The sequence below is a fragment of the Monodelphis domestica genome, chromosome 4, assembly GCF_027887165.1.
Source record: "Monodelphis domestica isolate mMonDom1 chromosome 4, mMonDom1.pri, whole genome shotgun sequence".
NCBI lineage: Eukaryota > Metazoa > Chordata > Mammalia > Didelphimorphia > Didelphidae > Monodelphis > Monodelphis domestica.
The window spans coordinates 181,871,840-181,893,959 of record NC_077230.1 but is presented as its reverse complement, the minus strand read 5'-3'; the positions used below and the strand labels follow the sequence as shown (position 1 = coordinate 181,893,959).

Here is a 22,120-nt window from a genome sequence, read left to right as displayed (position 1 = left end):
ATTGTACAGCAAGGAGAGAATACATGCACAAGTAAAGTGTTCTTTATGTGCCAAAGGAATGTTACTGAAAAGATGGTACCAAACGATGTAGAAGTGCCTGAAGAAATAAATCCTCTAGACCCTCAGGAGGTCAATGACAGAAATGTTCTACTTACACCAAAATATTCACAGCCTATTTTGTAGTGACAAAAACCTGGAAACAAAAATGGGTGCCTGTCCATTGGGAAACAGTTGAATTAATTGTAGTGTCAGATCATAATGGAATATTATGACTCCTTAATAAATGACAATATGAGGAATTCAGATGTAAGAGGGAGTGTGTGTGTAGAGGGGACAGTCCTTGGAGCATGCACAGATATTCCCAGCCTGGTCTCAGTCCAAACAGCTATGTAGAAACTTGGAGGAGCCTGCTTCTTTCCATGAATGACTCAGAAGCTGGAGCTGTATGATAAAGAAAATCTTCTAATTTGACTGTGGAGAAAGAATTGATGTCTTGAGTTGCTGAGCAGGAAATGAGTGGGTTTACAAAAGGTATGACTGGACCTTTTACTCTATTTTGTTTGTGGCTTTCACTTCAATCTGTAAGACTATTTAGATCTAGTTGAGAGTGTGAGAAAGGGACCACAGCTTTGGCTCCCACAAGTTACGATGTTTGTGAGCACATGGCCACCTTTGTCTTTATTTTTCTGGGAACTAGCTGTTCTGAAATGAAAGTGGGTGTCCAAGTGATCTTATGAGTTTGGGAGATCGACAGGGGGAGAAAACAGAGCTAAATGGTGGCAGAAGCAGTGGCCATTAGAGTGCTCAGGGGCAGTAGAAGTTACTCCAGGGACAGAGACAAAGAGAAAGACTGAGACAAAGAGAGAGCATCTATTAAGTACTTAACTATGTGCCAGGCATTGGACTAAGATCTAGGGATACATATAAAAAAACAAGAGTCCATGACCTCAATTACATTCTAAAGATAGAAGACAATATACAAAGTGATATTGGAAAAGGAGGAGAATGAATAAAAAGGCAAGATGGACCAACAAAGGGAAAAGACTCATTTAACAGAACTTGAGGAATTAGGAGTGATATCCTACTCTTTTTGTGGGGTAGGACTAGCTGAAGAGTTGAAGCTATAATGGGGAGACTACAGGAAATGGCATCATATTCTGGTTCCTGAATTAACAAGGCAAAAGGCTCATCTAACAGAGAAGGAATGGCGGTGCAAAAATAGAATAAGAGACATTAAGACCTAAGGACATTAGCAGCTTCAAGGAGCACAACCCCTCACAAAAGAGAAATGTTGTCTGGATTCTAGAAAATCACCAATCCTTGGAGCCCAATAGTGAATTTGACCAAAGGGTAACTTCACTAAGATTCTATGAAAGAGAAAAAGAACTTCTGGAACCATAAGTTGGGGGGGGGATTCTTTTGCCTCATTACCCTTGTACTCAAAGTTTGAGCTCACTTTCCCTATGGACTTTGTGTAAAGGAAGAGTAAATCTTAGGTTTGAGGATGATGTTCATCACAATTGTTCTTACACAATTATATCTAATGGGAGGAAAACAAAGAAAGGGGGTTATGAGTGATCCTGGTGGCTGCAGTAGACATCTGTTTTCCCTCTAGACAAGCACCTGTAGTAAGCATCTAGGTCAACTCACCCCTAACCCCCCTCTGAACTTGAACTCTAGTAGAGATTACTTTGTAGAAAGAGAATTAGATGGAGAGTAGGAGATGTGATTCCTCATCCTACCTCTACCATTAATTAACTGTGTATCTTTGGGCAAGTTGTTTTCCCTATCTGGGTCTCAGTTTGCTTTTCTGTAAAATGAGATTAGCCTTGATAATCTTTTCAAGTTCTTCTAGCTTTAATATAATGTGATTTTATATTTATCTATGAATCACACATTAGTTCACTAACTATGGCAATATCATGAGAGAGTATGATGGTCAGCTGGCCTCTTTGTTCTCCCCTCAGTTCTCAAGTAAAAGTCTCAAATCTCACTCAATGTGTTAAAAAAAAATCATAGTAGCACTTTTTTATGGTAGCAAAAAAAAACACACACACACATACAAAATGGTAACAAAATAGGTACCCATTAAATAGGATATAGCTGAATATGCTGTGGCCATATATATATATATATATATATATATGCATATATATATAATGGGATATCATTGTTCCATAAGAAATGATGATTGAGGAATTCAGAGGGACTCTGAATGTATGAACTCATAAAATGAGCAGAACTAAGGAAACAACCTATACAATTACCCTAACATAAATAGCCAAAAGCAACAAAACATAGCTATCTTCTCAATGGCCAATGTCAAAATTTGGTTCCAGAAAACAGATAAGAAAATATGCTTCCCTCCCTTTGATAAAGAGGACAGGAGGGTATTGAAGGTTGCATACATCATCAGAAAGGTCACTTTGTCAATTGGCTTTGCTTCATTGTTTTCCATTGTTACAAGAGAGGCATTATTGGGTAGGGGTTTAGAAATGACTGCTATGTAAGTAAAAACAAAAGGCATCAATTAAAAAATATAGGGTACTCCAAAAAAAAGCTTAGTGCAGTTTTAAGTTGTAACCTATGTAAACTTTAAAGTTAAAACTTCACTAAGATTTTTGGGACACTGTGGTGTGTTGTGTGTAAATGTGTGTTTCATGAATTGTCAGATGGCTCCACTTTAACCTAATGTCTCTGATCTAAGCCTTGTCATAGACAACTGATGAATTTCAGTAGCTCTGCTAACACAATTCCCTAAGCCCACCATACCAGAGAGAGATCTAAGGTTTCCCCAAAATAAGCCTCACCTTACAGGAAACACCAATGGCCAGATCACCCTGTTCCAAATCTGTAATCCAAATTCTTGATCCTAGTCAAAGAACATTAAAAAAAATACTAAGGGAAGCAAAATCAGGTCATCACCAGCTGCAGAAGCAGTGCCCTTTGAGTCTTGTGGTCTAGCCAGACAGTTGCACTGTAATTTAATTCGGAGAACTGAGAAGTGTGTTATTACTGAAAAATAAAGGAGACCCATAAAACTAATGGAATTATTGGAGTAATTTACAAAAGTGATTCTGAAAATTAAGTCCAGTGTCCTACTTAGAAAAATATGAGACTGAACTCTGCAGATCACACAAACCAGAGAGAAAGGCAGATGACAATCAAGATTCAAAAGAATGATAGGTTGGATTTGAAGGTTCAAAACCAATCCCATAAGATTTTTTTTAAAAGATTGCATTAATGCTATTGCATTGAATTCTGAGTCTATCCCCCTCTATCCTAATCAATGAGTCATTCTTGGTAGCAGTGATTAAATAAGAAAGAAAAAAATGCATTGACCACATCAGATCATACATATACTGTTCCACATCCATAGTTCTCTGCTTCTGAAATGAAGAGAAATGAAACCAATAACATTTAAAAGGAATAAGCACAAAGCCATGCATTTAGTTTCAAAAAGTTAATTGAACAAGTACAAGATGAAGGAGACCTGGTTAATAGTAGTTTGGGGGGGCAGGGGGGAGAACCATGAAGGCTATAGTTAACATAGTTAAGGTTTTAGTTTAATTTAGTTCTAAGTGAATCAACAGCATAATAAGGTTGCTTTACAAATTAATGCAAAATTAGGCAACAGTAATAAAAATTTCATATCCAGATCAAGAAAGGAAATAGTCCTAATGATCTGGGTACTAGCCAAACCACTTCTAGAGTATTATGTCCATCTTTAAGTGTTATTGTTTTATAGTGGTGTTGATATATCAGAAAGCATTTTTTTTTAAAAAGCAACCTGGCTAGCAAAGGATGTTTAGAATTGTGTAATATGAGGAAGAAATAAAAATGCTTTAAAAAGTAATTTTAACCTATATCAAACCAAATAAACCTTTTACATATCTGTAAATTATTTTAAAACTATATTTCTTTTCTTGAATTTCAAGAATTGTAGGTATTTATGTCTTTCTGGAAGAAAAGTAAGTAGTTTTGAGATTTTTTTAAGCCTTTCAAAACAAAAAAAAAACCCCAATATATTCATTTTTTTACAAAAAGTAAAAGCTTGCTTCCTTTATATATATCTATATCTATATATCTATGTATTTCACTATATATATACATATATATATCTGTGTCTGTGTACATACACATGTACATGCACAGGTGGTGCAGTAGAAAAGAGCACTAGACCAGGGTCAAGAAGATTTCTCTTCCTAGGTTCAAATCTGGCCTTGGACACTTACTAGCTATGTAACTCTAGGCAAGTCACTTAACCCTGTTTGTCTCAGTTTCCTCTTCTATAAAATGAGCTGGAGAAAGGCATGGCAAACCATTCCAGAATCTTCTTTTAAATACAAGAAAACCCCAAATGGGGTCAAACACATATAACAAACACATATACACACATGTAATATACATATAACAAAAAACCAGAGACTTTTAGTTTGAAGAAGGGAAGGGTTATGAAGAATATATAGTAAGGGAGCAGTTAGATGGCTCAGTGAATTGAGAGCCAGGCCTAGAGACCAGAGATCCTGGGTTCAAATATGGCCTCAGATACCTAGTTTTGTCATTCTGGGCAAGTCACTTAATCCCAATTGCCTAGCCCTTATTGTTCTTCTGCCTTGGAACTAAACCTCAGTATTAATTCCAAAATGGAAGTTAAGGGTTTAAAAAAAAAAAGAGTATTAGATGGTAGTCATTTTCAGATACTTCAAAAGTTGTCATGTGAAATGTCACATGTCATGTGAAAAAGGGATTAGAAAAATTTTGTGTCATTCTAGAGAGCCAAATTAGGTCCAAGAGATATATGGTCCAGGGAGGTAGAATTAGATTCAATGGACAAAGGAACTTGCTAAAAATTATCAATTGGATTGATTGACTCAAGAGTAGTGAGCTCCCTTTAACTGGAATTGTTTAAGCAAAGGCCAAATGATAATCAAGAATATTGTAACATATTTCTGTACTGGGTAGGAGATTGGACTAGATGATCTCTAAAAATCTTTCAACTATAAGAATCTATGAAATGAGGGCAACGATTGGTACTGGGTAGTGCTCACCACCTTGTAGTTTTAGTGAACACGAGATAATGATGACTCATAATGAAATCTTGAATAGAACTCTTTAAACAATGAAGAGGTCGTCAAAACACAATAATAATTAGCAAGTATTTGTAAAGTGAAATAAAAACAATCAAAAGCTTATTCTTTGTGTATTAGGAATTCTGAGATGAAATTAGGGAGAAAAGTGATAAATAATATGAATTTAGACTAGGTCATGTATTTGATGTGGCACCATAGATAATCTTACACCTAGAGCTACTCTGAAATATAAAATCATATATTTAGAGCTAGAAAGAAACTAAGAAGTCATCTATTCCATCCTCCTCCCATTCTACAGATAAGAAAACTGAGGCCAGAGAACAACTTGTTCAAGGTCATATAAGTAGTAAATGGCAGAGCTTGGATTCAGATGTGTGTCCTCTCATTCCAGATCAGTCGCTAGACATTTATTAAACATATACTATAATCTTAACTCTGTGCATACAATACAACTGCTATTTCTATGTGCCTATCATGGGATCACATAGTTGAATTGAGATAAAGAGTTGATGACCACATTTTTAAAAAATTGCTTACAATTCAATTTTCTTTCATCTTCAGTTCTGAATCTTTCCCTTTCTCCTCCTCTCCCTCATTGAATAATCAAGAAAACAAAATCTATTACAAATATGTACAAACAAGCAAAATAAATCCTTAGATAGACATGAAATGGGGAAAAAGCTTCAGTTTGTACTCTGAGTTCATTGGCTCTCTTATGTGGAAGTTGAAAGAATGTTTCATCATGAGTCTTCTGGAACTATTTGATTCTATTGTCTTGATCCCAAGACTTTCAAAGTCACTAGTCATCTTTTTAAGTTGTTCCAAATCACTCGCTGTTGCTAGGTAGAAGAGGAATATCATTGGATTTCAAGTCAAAAGATCTTACTGGCAGTCCTGGTTCTGACACTTACTGGCCATGTGCAAGTGAATTCCATAAGCCAAGACACCCTCTTCTTATATGTAAAATATGAGCAACAAATGGTTTCAGGAAATAGGTCTTGGTCAATGATACATGTAAAACCCAGTGGACTTGCTCGTTGGATACAGGAGGGGGGAGGAAGGAGGGGAGGGAAAGAACATGAATCATGTAACCATGGAAAAATATTCTTAATTAATTAAATTAAAAAAAACAAAAACAAGTGGTTTTATAAACATAATGGAATATTACTATGCTGTAAGAAGTGATGAATATGAGTAATATAGTGAATCATGGAAAGATTTACATGATCTGGTGGAGAGCAAAGTAAGAACCAAATCAGCCAGTATTTCTTAAATGTCTGCTTACCATGTCCCAGGCACTCTGCTAAGTGCTGGGGATACAAAGAGGCTCCTAGTCAAATAGGGCAGACAACATGAAATCAACTATATCCCATCAAGATATAGGCAGGATAAACTAGAGATAATTACAGAGGGAAGGAATTAGCATTATGGGAGGTTGGGAAAGGCTCTTGAAGATGGTAGAACTTTAGCTGAGACATGAAAAAAGCCAGAAAAGGCAGAAAGCTGAGATGAGGAGACAGAATTGGAAGACTGAGAAATAACCAGTGAAAATACCCTGGAAAGATGGAATCTCCTGCATAAGAAACAACAAAATGTCCATTGTCTCTGGATTACAGAGTACACGGAAGAGAATGAGATGTAGGAAGACTGGAAGGTAGGAAAGGGTCAGGTTATGAAGGACTTTAAAAAGTAGGGACATATAGGTAGCTCAGTGGATAGAATTCCAGACTTAGAGATGAAAGATCCTGGGTTCAAATCTGACCACTGACATTTCCAAACTGTGTGATCCTGGGAAAGTTACTTAACACCAATTGCCTAGCCCTTACCACCCTTCTGCTTTGGAGCCAATACACAGTATTGATTCTAAGCCAACAGGTAAGATTTTTTTAAATAGTAAATTGATTTGAATTTATTTGATAAATATTTGATCCTATAGACAACACGGATCAAGGGGAGTTTAGCAATTGAGTGAGGGGAGTGGTGACATCATTGTGCTTTAGGAAGATCTCTGATAGTCAAGTGGAGGACAGACAAGATCAAGGAGAGACTGGAAGCAGGGAGATTTACCATCAGGTTATCACAGTGGTCTAGGTGTGAGGGAGAATGCTGACATGAAGGTAGCAGGTAGCAGAAGTGTCAGAAGATAGAAGGGAGAATATAAGTAATATTAAAAAACTGTTGCAAAGGTAGAACCAATAGGACTTGGCAACTGATGGATATGGATGGGGAATAGAGATGAGAAGGGGGCGGGGAGTGACTGAGAAGAAGGAGTTGAAGATGGTATCTAGGTGGTCAGTCTTGATGAATGAGAAGATTGGAGAAACCTTGACAGTAATAAAAAAGTTAGGGGGGGGAGGAAAGGATAGTTTTGGGGAAAAGATGGTAAGTTGCATTTTGGACATTTGATTTAAGATGTTTCAGTGACATCCAATTCAAGATGTCCAACAGGCAGTTGGAGATTCTAGGCTGGAGGTCAAGATACAGGTTAGGGTTGAAAGTTATCTGCATAGACATGATCACGGAATCCACAGACAGTGATGAGATAACCTGGCAAATTCATATAGATGGAGAAGAGAAGGGGGCCTGGGCTAGAGCCATGAAGGACATCCACAGTTAGTGGAAGTGACCCAGATAAAGATGCAGCAAAGGAGACTGAAAAGTAGTAGAAAGAACAATCCCAAAAGCAATCCAAAAGCAATGTTGCAAAATTATAAAGAACAAGCTCAATTCCAAAAAATTGATATGAGATGATATTCTTACTTCACTCCCTTGCAGCATTAGAAGGTGCACAGTTTCTTTTGGGTACATATATTTTTAGTATTGTTTTGTTTCTTTTTTCTATTTCTCTTTTTCCCCACTTTATAAATATTATTTTTTTAATGTGATGGCTCTCTGGGAGTGGAAGGGGGAAGGTTCCTGGGAGAAATTCTGGTAATGTAAAAAATAAAAATATCAAATTAAAAATATTTTAAAATATGAAGTCATGGATGGAGTGGTAGATTTGGAGTCAGAAAGTCCTGAGTTCAAACACCTCCTCTGATGCTTGCTGTCTGTGTGACAGAATTTCTCAGAGCCTCAGCTTTCTCATCTGTGAAATGGTGATACCAATGACTCTATGCATCAAACTCTAATGCACCATTTGTCAATTATCATCATCATTATTATTACTATTCATATCACAGGGTTACGAGGAATAGACTTTGTGAGTAGAAGATTGCTTTTAAAATGTAAGGAATTATCCCTTTTATTCAACTAAAACAGGGCAACATCAAGCAGAGAAGACATAAGAAACACACTGAAATACAACCTCAGAAAAATGATGTGATATAGTTGTTCTCTTCTAGGAAAGAGCAGTCTCCCAATCTCACTTCACCTCATTGCCCAAAATGAAAGGGGAAATCTCACAATTTTCATTTCTGCCACATGATTTATATAACCAATGTGTCTATTTATAGTTAACATCAAGATCAAATCTAATACAAGGGAAAATTTTTGTTATCCCCACCCCTCAATTTTCTATGTTTATCTCCTTGGTTCCTATATTGGAAGGGAAGGAAAGTCCATGAGTCATTTAGCCACTATTGTGAACTGCTTTGTGTCAAGGGTGGGCCACAAACTGGACAGTCACTAATTATCTATTGTGGGGATGGGTTCCTTTTTTTAACTTTGCACAATTTGTTGAGAAGTCATTAAAAACCTAGCCTCACTGAAAATACTGGAGATTCCTCTATCTACATATCCATGGATTATGTCTCTCTTCTTTCAAAAAGAATTTATAGTCTGAAATTTTCACAGACTCCATTTTAACTTTGTACCAGGACCTTAGCTCCTATTCTGAGTTATTTTTAAATCTTTCCTTGGATTAGATACATTATTATTTCCATACAGTTGCAGAAAGAATTTTCTTATCTCTGGCATTTTCCATGTCTCTTCACATACAGAATGACTAAGTTCTCTCAGAAATAGTCTGCATTGACATCCGGCTCAAGTACAATTTAATGGGGTTTATTTTGCATTTTAGTTTACATTTTATCAGCTAAAGTAAAATCTAATGGTGTGGTTTGGAGTCCAAAGGGAGAGGTTCTTTCTCTCTTTCTTTTTTTGTTGTGTTCCCTGCAATTTCAGTATCATAGTTAAAAATGGGAAAAATATATTGTAAATATACTTTAAACATAAAATGAAAAGAAATACATTTCTTATCAACAGTAAAGAACTGAATAAGCAAACATTTTGATTTTCTATATTTGAAAAGTAGCTTATCTATTTAAATTTTGCTTCTAGCATAGGATTTTAGAGATAAGTTCTAATTATCCCTTTCTCCACCATCAGTTCCTCATCCCTTTTTTTATCTAATGCTAATAAGGATGCTTTTTTCCTTTCTTACATCACTTCAGCTTCCCACCTTCAATATATACTAGTGTGGTTCCCTAGGAACAACAAAGCAGAGTTAAACAAAACAAGACAACATGCTATCCATTTATGACAACATAGATCTCACTTCCATCTAATGTTTATCGCCTCACTGCTAAGAGGAAGAAGGCATGCTTTGCCATCAATCCCTTGAAGTCTAAACTAGACGATTCATTGATGATACCTTCTGGTATTTTTCAGGAGTTTATTTCCTGTATGTTACTGTGGTCGTTGTTCTTCTGGTTTTACTTTTTTTACCCTGAATTAGTTCATACAAATATTTCTTAGTTTTTCTGAATTCTTTAAATTAACATTTCTTATAGTGAAATAATATCCCTAATGCAAATGTAAATTCACATACTACAATTTGTTCAGTCATTCCTTAAGTCATTTAGTTCCCAGTTCTTTCTAAATCAGACCCATTTTCCAATTTTCTTTTTGAGGCTGTTCTGCTTTTTAAATGTTATCAACTCCTTCATTCCCCACCCCAGTTTTATCTTGCTCATCAGGTAAAACAACTTGCCAACTTAATTGCTCTCTTCCTTGGAACATGTTACTGAAACCCATCAAAGGTCTTTGTTCTGTCATTTCCACTCTGTGACTTTCCATAATGGGTAAGTGCATTATCTTTCATATTTGGAAATTGTGCTGCCCTTCCAACAGTAGGATATTTGTTTATGACTCTTTTTTTCTAAAGAGGAAACAGATTATGAAGTCATGTCCACAGTTTCTTACAGCCAGTACTGACTTCCATTCAGTGGCTTCCAATATCATACTTCCATCTACCTTCTAACCATCTCACCTGAATGATTTAGAAGTATCTTAAACTAAATTTAGCTCATTCCCCTAAAACATGCATCTTTCTTTTATTTAATAGCACCACATGCTTTAAATTACCAATGCAAATAACTTCAAAGGATTTTTAACTCCTCCACTCTGCTTCATTCTTACTCTTTGTATCAAACTCAAGAATGAGGTCTAAGCTGCCATTGCTCAGTGTAGTGTGTTCCAATCCCTAGTCATACATCATGGAGATTCTGTCTCTAAGTGGCCTCCCCAGCCGTTCCATGTCCATAACATGTTACTTACACACAAGCACACAAGCAATCATGTACACACACATATGCACAAGCATACATTTATACACTATCCTCATAGCCATTGCTTCTTATACCAGTTGTAACTTTACCTAATTTAACCTCCACAACTGAGGTGACAGGACATTAATCTGTTTTTCTCCATGCTATATGGATAGCTTCCCATCAATGTACCCTGCATAGCCCAGGTAATGTGCTATTGGGCTTATCATCTAGCCATTAGGGAGGGGTTTCACCTCCAATGTCATTTGGAAGAAGAGGGACTCATAAAAAGTTGGAATGCAGTAAATAAGGAAAAGTAAATTGAATTAGAATGGGCTGTTGAAGCAATAGTTAAGCAGTGTGCTGACACCATTTGGTTCTTCTCCAATGTGGTAGTCTTAGTAAATGCATCCCTTCTACCTAGCCAACAATCCCATCTACCTATAACTACTTGGTTTTATTCCTCTCACCAGGGACAGAAATAGCCAGAGAGAGAAGATGGTGATAAATAGATTGGATGACAGATTCGTACTTTGTCTCCTAGGCCTATCTACATACACATGGAAATATATGTATATATAAGCATATTTACATATACTTGCATGTATACAAGTATATGTATGTATAAATAAGTATATATATATATGCATGTTTTTATATAACTGTATTTATGTATATATAGAGTAGACATGCGAGGGCAGCTAGGCAGTACATATTTTATTTTTAAAATTTTTTTAGAAAATTTTTTTCCATGGTTGCATGATTCTTGTTGTCTCCCTCTCTTTTCCCCTCCCTTTTCAGAATTGACAAGCAATTCCACTGGGTTGTGTGTGTGTGTGTGTGTGTGTGTGTGTGTGTGTGTATATATATATAACATATATATATATATATATATATTATCACTCAAAACCTATTTCCTTATTATTCATTTTTATAATAGAGTAATCTTTTAAAACCAAAACCCCAGATCATATACTCATATAAACAAGTGATAAATCATATATTTTCTTCTGGGTTTCTGCTCCCACAGTTCTTTTTCTCAGTGTGGATAGCATTCCTTTTCATAAGTCCCTCAGAATTGTCAGAATCATTGCATTGTTTTTAGTAGCAAAGTCTATTACATTTGATCATCCCACAGTGTTTCAGTTATTGGGTTATGATGTTTTCCTGGTGCTGCTCCTTTCACTCCACATCAGTCACGTAGGTCTTTCTAGTTCTTATCGAAATTAAGAAATTTGTCATTCCTTATAGCACAAAGTATGGAGACTAGAAATGATGCTAGAACTATGGAGACAGACATATGTTTTCCAATTTCCAATAGTATTCCACCACCACCATATACCAGAATTTGTTCAGTCATTCCCCAATTGAGGGTCACCTCTTTATTTCCAATTTTTTGCCACTACAAAAAGTACAGCTATAAATATTTTTGTACAGACAGATCCTTTCTCATTAAAAAAAATCTCTTTGGAGTACAAACCTAGTAGTGCTATTGCTGGATCAAAGGACACATGTTCTTTTAAAGTCCTGTGGGCATAATTCCAAGTTGCCTTCCAGAATGGTTGGATCAGTTCACAATTCCACTAGCAATGCATTAGTGTCCAAATTTTGCCACATCTCCTCCAATATTTATTATTTTCCTTTATGGTCATAGTGGCCACTTGCTAGGTATAAGGTGGTACCTCAGTGTTGTTTTGATTTGCATTTCTCTAATCAGGGGGAATTTAGAACATTTTTCCATATGACCATTGATAGTTTTGATTTCTTCATCTGAAAACTGAGCTAGGCAATACATAGGTAAAGTACTGAACTGGATTCAGAAAGACCTGAGTTCAAATCTGACCTCATACACTATCTGTGTGACCCTGGGTAAGTCACTTAACCTTTGTTTATCTCAGTTTCCTGATCCATAAAATCTGAGGGTTTTTTTTAATTAAAAATTTTAAAATTATGTACTCACAAATATATAAGTATATGCATACATGTGTTTTTGTGTAGAATGCATAGAGTGTTTGACTTTACCTTCAGTATATTTTCTATTTTGGATTTTGTTAGGACTCACATTACCATAGTTTTATATGTGTTAGTAGGGGGAAGGTAGCTTGTGTGAAGAAAGATGTATCTGAAAGGAATCTCCATGTGTGTTGGGTAGATTTCTATAAGATATAGAAACATAGCATGAGATGTAATGGATGGGTTGCTTTCTGCACACTTGGAGAAATACTGAAATAGATAAGATTTTGAATCCTTGGATATATCAAAGAAATTGACACCTAGTAACTCAGGCATCCTTTTCCAAGTTTTTATAAACTTCCTTCTTAAATCCATTTGGAATTTAGGGTTGGATGTGCCAAGAGGGTAGCTTTCCATAGGACCATTGTTAGCCTCTTTCCTCCTCTTCTGGCAGAAGAAGATAATCTATATCAATCATATGGATAAAGTCAGACTTATCAGACTGTATTTTCCAAATCCACTCCTTTCGGGAAATTGGAAAACATGTGTCCATCTCCATAGTTCTAGCATCATTTCTAGTCTCCATACTTTGTCAACATTTACTAATGAAGTCTGGGAATATATATCTGCAAGTTTGCTCAACACCTTTCAATATAATTTGTCCATTTATAGATCTGAATTAATTTAAAACACCCAAATTCTCTCTTAATATCTATTATCCTGTTACCATTGCATCTGTCTCAAATTCCTTCTTTATAGTGTTCATTCTACCAATTGTTTGAATGTTTTACATTTCTTCCATGTAGAGCTCAAACTAAAAATGAACTCATTCTCATTTCCTTCCTTCACCTTTTCACATTGCACCAGCCTCCCCAAAGACACAATCTATTGTATCCAAATAGAAAGTTATTCAGAAGGGGAAAAGACAAGTAGAACAGTTTTGGTACTGCTAGGTTAATTATATATGTATACATAATTAAATAATATTTTAATATATAATAATAATAAATAATAAATAATATTTTAATAATTAAATAATATTTTTAAAATCCAAACCATTCAGAATAGAGATTTATGGTTATAAATATAATTTATAAATAAAAATTATATTTATAAATTATATTTATAAATATAATTTATCCCAGGATAAGAACCATGGCTAGATGTGATCTTGATTGACAACGTTAGAGATATGCACATGAATCTCACTGTAACTTTTGTTTTGTAATCTTTAAATTGCAGTTCCCTGAGCATGAGCAGACCCTTTCCCTTGAATCTCAAATTGAACCAAATACTTGAAAAGAGAAGAGATCACTTATCCTAGAAAGGTAATAGAAGTTTAGAAATAAGCTGTTGTCTATTCTTCCTTTAATCCATTTCTCTCTCACTTATCCCCTCAACCTCCCTTGGTACAATTGTCTTCATTTTTAAAAATGCTGTTTACAAAATCACATCAAAGATGATTACAAATTGAAACAGTCAACATCCTTTTTGGTCACTTCCCTAGAAAGACAGACAAAATACATATTAGAGTAGGCTAAGATGATGCTGCCACCATGCTCAAGACCAGAAGGCGATACATATTGAAAGTTCTGCAACCCTTAAATAAACCCATGGAAAACATTAATCTCCAATTCTCTTCTGTCTCTACTCTCTTTTTCTTGGTGATTTCATTAGCTTCAAAGTCTCTCATGATGATCTTCATGTAGATGTCTGCCAAATCTACATATGCAGCCCCCATGTCTCTCCCGAGCTTTAGTCCTGTATCACCAACTGGGTGTTGGACATCTCCACCTGGATGTCCTATAAGCAAACTCCACATGTCCAAAACAATTCATTATCTTTCCTAAACCTTCTTTTTTTTAGTTACCATTTATTTTTTATGTGTAACATAATATAATAAATATGTAACCTAACAATAATGTAATACATCTGGTTTGTTATAAACAGGTAATGAATTATAATTAATAGGCTTATCCAAGAGAAACAAATTCTCACATTAACTATGTACAAAAATCTACCTCATTCTTTTTTTTCCTCATCCACTACCTCCCTCCCCTGCCAAAAAAGGCATGTATGCATGTATATTATCAAATAATACATATTTCCTTATTCATCATGTTATAAAACAAGACACATATTGCTTACACGAGAGAAAATTTAACTGAGGAAATAAAATGAGGAATGGTATGTTTCAGACTCTGTTTCCTTCTATGGCTATGAATATCCTCTTTCATCATGAATTCCTTGGATCTTTGCCTTGTTGATTATAGTTAACTATTATGACCCTTCTTTTTAACTTCTCTTCTTCTGTTGAGGGCACTATTATTATTCCAATCACCCAAATTTACACTTTTAAAATCATTCTCAACCCTTTATTTTCCCTCTGTCTCTCATATGCAAATAGTTCTCAGGTATCTAGCACATAGTAGGCTCTTACTGTTTGTTGAACTGGAAAAAAAATGGAAGCGTTACTTCTATCTTTGATGATAATTGTGATGACTTTAAAATCATAGGTCTAGAGCCGCAAAGGTTCTTAGAAATAAATTATGTGACAGATAAATTACTTGGCAGATGAGGAAATTAAGGACAAAAACCATTAAGTCACTTACCTAAGGTCACATTTGAAAACCAGATCCTTCGGCACCAAAGCCATTCTTCTTTCTACTTCATGATTCTGTCGTTAGAATTTCTATCACAATACTATTGTTAGAATTGAGATGCCAAAATATTTCAATATTAGCTCTGTGATTTTGTTGATGTAGGTATATTTCATAAATGTTAATAGAAACCCCATCTTTAATTTGGTAGACAGACTTGAAGAATTGCTGTGAGCAAAAAAATGCCTCACCCTGCTGTCAGCTTGCTTGACCACCCTTTCTGAGCCTGAGAAAAGAGCCAAACAATCTATCATTTTACTTATTCTCAAAGCCTTTCTAGACTGGTTGGGCCTGCTAGAAACTTTGTAGGCATAGCCTTTGAGATATCGTTCAGTTCCAAAGTAAGATGATGCATTAACCATTGGACTTTCGTGATTTGGACAATGTATTTTATTTTAAATAGTGTTAAAAGATTAAATTTATATTTGGCCTTACATTATGCTGTTTATTTCTTGGAAGTCTTTCTCATTTTATGAATTCTAAAATTGAATTTACACCTTTCTTTGAACACTCTTTAGTTATGTGAACCTGGGTAAGTAGTTTAACCTCTATTTGCCTCAATTTCCTCGAGTGTAAATGGGAAAAATAATGGCATTTACTTGGATTATTCTGAGAATAAAATGAGTGAATATTTGTACTTAGAACAATGCCTGTCATATAATAGGTGATATATAAATGCAAGCTATTATTATTATGAATAAAAGAAATTTCATGTACAGATTAGACAAAAAAGCTTACCCTCAGTTCTCTTTTTTAAGTTTAATTAAGAATATTTTTCCATAGTTACATGAATCATGTTCCTTCCCTCCCCTCTTCCCACCCCATTCCCATAGCCAATGAGGAATTCCACTGTCAGACCCCTCTTTTAGTGGATGTAACACTGGTTTTAGAGACAAGAGACCTGGATTCAAATTTTTATTTAAATACTTTCTCGTCATGTAATCTGGTCAAATCTCTTAATCTCTTTGTGACTCAGAGTCCCAATTTACAAAAGGAAAGGATTGTACTAAATAATCTTTAAAGTCTCTTCTGGTTCAAACAGTCTATGAATTGATACATCTTATCATTTTAAGATCATGAAATTGATTTTCAACTTAATCTAAAGTTTAAATGTATTGCTTTTCTAAAACCACAATTTAAAAAAAAATTACATATAGAAACTTTTTGGCAATTGTTTTCTGACATTTTAGGACTCATTTTCCCCCTCCTTTCCTTCCTCACCAACTTAAGGCAGTAAATAGTCTGATATGTGTTATACCAATGCTTTCATGCAATATATATTTCATATTGCTCATGAGGCAACAGAAGACATATTACACATACAATAAAAAATTCATGAAGGAAATAAAATGGAAGATGGCATGCTTTGATCAGTAGTCAAATTCTTACTGTTCTTTGGCTGTAGATAGTATTTTCCATAATGAACTCTTGTAGTTATCTTATAAATTTGCTTTGCTGATAATAGTTTAATCCTTCACAGTTGATCATCATATAATAGTTTTGTCACTGTTCTCATTGTTCTGCTCACTTCACTTTGTATCAGTTCATATGCCTTTCCAGGGTTTTCTGAACTCCTCCTGTTCATCATTTCTTATGGCTCAATAGTAGTGCATTTGCAACCATATTCCACAACTTGTTCATCCATTGCTCAAGTGATGGACACTTTTCTCAGTTTCCAATTCTTTGCCACTACAAAAAGAGCTGCTAAAAATATTTTTTGCACAAGGAGACTTTTTTCCTTATTGCTTATCTTCTTGGAATACAGACCTAGTAGTGACATTGCTGGGTCAAAGGGTATGTATACTTTTATGGCCCTTTGGGCATGGTTCCATATTCCTTTCTAGAATGTTTGTATCAATTAACAATTCCATCAACAGTGTATCAGTATCCCATTTTTCTCACATCTCCTCCAACATTTATCATTTTTCTTTTTGATCATATTAGACAATCTGATAGGTGTGGGATGGTATCTCAGAGTTATTTTAATTTGCATTTCTCAATTCAAGAATAGTTTGGAGGATTTTTTCATATGCCTACAGATAGTCTTAATTTCCTCCTCTGAGAACTACCTGTTCACATCCTTTGAGAGAAATGCTTTGTATTCTTATAAATTTTACTCACTTCTCTATATATCTGAGGAATGAACTTTTGTCAGTGACACATGCTATAAATTTCCCCCCCAAAATTTGTTGTTTCCCTTTTAATCTTGGTTGTACTGGTTTTGTTTATACAAAAACTCTTTAATATAATATAATGAAAATTACTCATTTAATTTTTCATGTTCTCTATGTCATAAATTCTTCCCTTCTCTGTAAGTCTGATAGGTGACTTGTTTATGATGTCACCCTTTATTTCTAGATCAAATATTCATTTTGACTTTATTCTGGTGTTTGGTGTGAGATGTTGGTCTATGCCTAGTTTCCGCCATAGTTTTTTTCTAGTTTTCCCAGCAGTTTTTGTTGAATGAGTTCTACACCTAAAAGCTTGGATCTTTGGGTTTATGGAACACTAGGCTACTATGGTGACTAACTACAGTGTGGAAATTACCTAATCTATTCCCAAATTTCCTTTTTAAAAATAGTTTATCTACTTTGTATGTGGAAGATAAAATTAACTTTCCCACTGTACTGTTATTATTATTGCTTTCTTTTTTTTCCTTTATGTTGCTGTATTTGAGTTGCTTTTCAGTCTTCTCTGACTCATTGTGATGCTATTTGGTGTTTTCTTAGCAAAGATAATGGAGTAGTTTTGCCACTTCCTTCTCTAGCTCATTTTACAAATGAGGAAACTGAGATAAACCCAGTCAAGTGAGTTGTCTAGGGTCACATAGCTAGTAATTTTCTGAGGCCAGATTCAAATTCATTAAGATGATTCTTCTTGATTCTAAGGCCGGTGCCCTCTCCACTCATATAGCATCATCAGGTAGTATTAGGAACCTTAGTCTCAAAATCTGAATAACAAGGTGAGCTAATTATCTGTGATCTAGATATCACTCTTAATTTCCCACTGTATCTTAAAAACATATGTGGAAAATTTTTAAATGACTAAACATATGTAAAACAAAAATATAATAATGTTTTGAAGGAAATTTTAAAATAAATAGATGTGGGTATAATTTGGTACTTTCTTAAAAGTCTTAGCTATTTTCAATCACACCCTCATTCTGTCATCTCTAAATATTGCTTAGGATTTTCCTTTCTGATTTCCTATTTGAGAACTTGGAAGGAAGCCTACCAATGGTTGGTAGATGGCTTCAAGGCTTTAAAGGGTCAGCTGCTGGGGGCCATCAGTCCACAACACCTTGATACAATCATGCATGGTAGCCCACAGAGTGGTCCTTGGAGAGATGTGACTGCCCACTATCCCCCCTTACATGACCTCTTTCATCAATGCCCCTTACCTATGAATTGACATGATTATTATTCCCCTAGTCTCAAAAGAAATAATGCAAGAGCAAAACACATGTACCTTTATTCCCCAAAACATCACCAAAAGATCAGACCCTTAAACCCAATCTCAAAAGACTCTCCTGGGTTAACTTTTACTTAGGTACACAATTCCCAGCAAAACAACAGCTACAGGCCAAGCCCAAAACTTTCTCATGAAGCCAGCACACCAATCATAGAGGCCCATACAATATGTACAGGTACAGTACAGGTACACTAAGCTTCAATATGCCTCAGTGACTCAATTACACAAATCAGTAACTCAAATTCCCTAGTAAGCCACCTGTGACAAAATCATTTATCTTGTATGCTGTCTGTAATCACAATACAAAAATATAGAATGTTAATCAAGTGATTTGTTAAAAGTTAATGTATCACTTTTCTAATTATCTCTCTTTGAACATGTGTGTTAGGTAATGTGATCTGCATGCCAAGAAAATGGGTATAAAAATAAAATTCAATCCTGGGAATGGGGAGCAGCTGTCAGATGCAAAGCAGTCCCATGTCCGTAATGATTGAGAATGATGTGGGACTGAGATTTCCCAAGCTTTAGGTGCTTGTTAACACGGTTTATTATTTATTTTATTTTATTTCTTTTGACTGATCATTCGCCACCTGTCAGGAACCCTGGAGTCCCGAGTGAGGCTGGACCCTGACGGGGCAGTCAGCTTGCTACTAAAATACCTCCAGGCCACATCCCTCAAGCACCACAGAGGGTTCCCCCCTCTTTTTATCCAGAGGCAAAAGGCTTGGGCAGTTAGAACTAATTAAAGGAATGACATTGGTTTTCTTTTCGTGCATAAGGGATGAGGTAGTAAGCCTATGCCACTTTCACTTACACCCACGTATTCCATCTTCCCTACATTTGAAAAGGAAAGAAAAAGAATAAATCATATTAAACACAACACAATAATCTATGCTTAGATTACTGTATGAGGTGATATAGAGTCACTAAGTTTAGATAAGTTATAGTACCTGCCTCAATGGAATTTACAGGGGAGTGTGTCATATACTTAAATAACTATAATATAATATGTTACGCATACATATATAATTGGAAATATATACTGTACATATATACATATATTAGTCAAGAAGATTAAAGAAATTTGGAAGAAAGAAAATAATAGGAAGGGATGGGTGCAAATTTTTGGACCTTGATATTTTTAACACTGAGTGTGGTGTAGTGGATAGATAACTGGTATTGAAGCCAGGAAAACCTGAGCTCAAGTCCTGTCTCTGACCCATACAAGCTATGACCCTGGGGAGTCACTGTCTCTCTGTGCCTTATGTAGCTCTAAACCTATGGTAGTTCCTTATAGCAGTGAAATAACAAATACCTATCCCTAGTTTTTCTTCTAAATTTTTTTTTTCCAAATTGTATGATGACACAATTTTCAATAATCATTTTCTGATATTTTGTGATCAATGTTTTCTCCCTCCCTCCTACCCCTTCTTCCCCAAGATGGCAGGTAGTGCTATATAAGTTGTTATATACAATTTATTATACAATACATATTTCCATGTTCGTTATGTTGTGAAAGAAAACACATATCATTTACATGAAAGAAAAATTCATGGAAAAAGTAAAATAAAGAAAAGTATGCTTTGATTTGCATTCAGACTTTATCAGTTCCTTCTTTAGTTGTGGATAGCCTTTTCTGTTATGTCACTTCGAGTTGTCCTAGATCCTTGCATTGCTGAAAATAGTTAAAGTCATTCACAACTGATCATCATACATTATTGCAATTACTGTGGAGAGTGTTCTGGTTCTACTCACTCCACTTTGCATAGCTTCATCTAAGTCTTTCCAGGTTTTTTGTGATCATCTTGTTTGTCATTTCTTATGGTACAATTGTATTCTATTTCAATCATATGTCATAATTTGTTCAGCCATCTCCAATTGATGGCCATCCCTTCAGTTTCTAGTTCTTTGCCACCACAAAAAGAGCTGCTATGAATGCTTTTGCACAAGTAGGTCCTTTCCTCTCATCTTTGATCTCTTTTGGATAAAGACTTAGTAGTGGTATTATTGAATCAAAGAGTATGCACATTTTTATGGCCCTTTGGGTATAATTCCATATTGTTCTCCAGAATGATTTTATCAGTTCAAAGCTTCACCAACAGTATGTTAGTGTCCCATTTTTTTTCATATCCTCTCCAACATTGATCATTTTTCTTTTTTGTCATATTGATCAGTCTGATGGGTGTGAGGTAGTAACTCAAAGTTGTTTTAATTGCATTTCTCTAATAATGATTTGGAGCATTTTTTATGTGACTAAAGACAGTTTTAATTTCTTCATCTGAGAATCTATCCCTAGTTTCAAAAATTATCTGGCTGGTCCCAATATTATTATTTAGGAATGTCTGATCTTGGTGTTTTCCCAACCATTTTCTCAAAGAATCTAGAGGGATGCAGGAGAGAAGGGCATATACCATAAGAGTTCCCAGGCACCAGAAGAATGTCATAATAATGCCAAAGTAACAGGATTCAGGTCATCTTAAGCCAGTAGCAAACTGAAGCTAACACATTAAGATCATTTCCAGGAGAACAAAAGAGATTGTTCCACCAAGTGTGAGCTTGGTATTTGTGTGTCAATATCAATGATATTATGAGAGTAAACAGGAGGAGAGACATCTTGGTGAAGTTTTTGATTGACACTTGGGGAATAAAGAGCAAGACCTACCAGTATTGTGTGGATAAGAGGAGGGAAAGGTGTACCGCAGGGAATATATGAAATCTTGTATTCCTAGAAGGAGGATGTTTTAAGGCTTGTTATAGGCTTAAAATACTGTTACAGGCAGCAGACATTCTTGTAGTTGCCAGCCAGAATTATATGAGCTCATAAAGCATTTAGATAGATTCAGAGAGCTGCTCTATTATTTCTGGTCTTAGTGTTATGGCAGAGAGGTGCAAACCACATACTATGTAAGGACCTAATGGGTTACTAGAAATAGGTTCATGGAAGCGTTGACATTTAAGTCAAATTTTAAATGATGAAGAGGAATTCAATAGGCAGAGGAGTTAGACATTAGTAACTGGGTGAGCAATATGCCCAGAGTTAACTAAATGCTGTGAGTTTGTGTCCAATTATTAGCCAGTAATCCAGTTTGGATGCTTCAAAGAAGATACAGTGATATGAAATCAGGCTCAAAGAGTAAGACTGATGCCATATTGTGGAGGCCCTACGAGGGAGGCCGGGCTAAGGAGTAATTGTTGAGAGTATGAAATCCTGTGTAACTTATGATTCTCTAGTTGAAGCAAATAATTTTCCACTTTCGTCATAAAGATGAGTGGAGCATCTCTCCTGGAGACTCTTCAAAAATCCCAAAAGAAAAGCTGCTTTACACCCAAGAGAACTTCTTGAGAATGTCAGCAAAATAATTCTAGGAGCTATGAGTTACCTACCACTTTTGCCACTTGTACTTTAAGCTTGAACCCACTTTGCCCTGGATGCTAAGTTTACTTGTGGGAGAGA

The 22,120-nt window shown here is 35.4% G+C and overlaps 1 protein-coding gene across 2 annotated transcripts in view; it reads left to right on the top strand.

Annotated features, from left to right (window-relative positions):
• Window positions 1-337: 337 nt before the first annotated feature.
• Window positions 338-22,120, top strand: part of TLK1 (tousled like kinase 1) — a 219,786-nt gene continuing 198,003 nt past the window's right edge. The window contains exons 1-2 of one of the 2 annotated variants that reach the window (XM_007494355.3): window positions 338-531; window positions 13,778-13,863. Coding sequence is in view for 1 of the 2 variants with exons in the window: in XM_007494354.3 (XP_007494416.1) it covers window positions 513-531 (19 nt within the window). In the remaining variant the exon portion in view is untranslated. The remainder of the gene's footprint in view (window positions 532-13,777; window positions 13,864-22,120) is intronic. The other variant, XM_007494354.3, reaches the window with a different exon arrangement.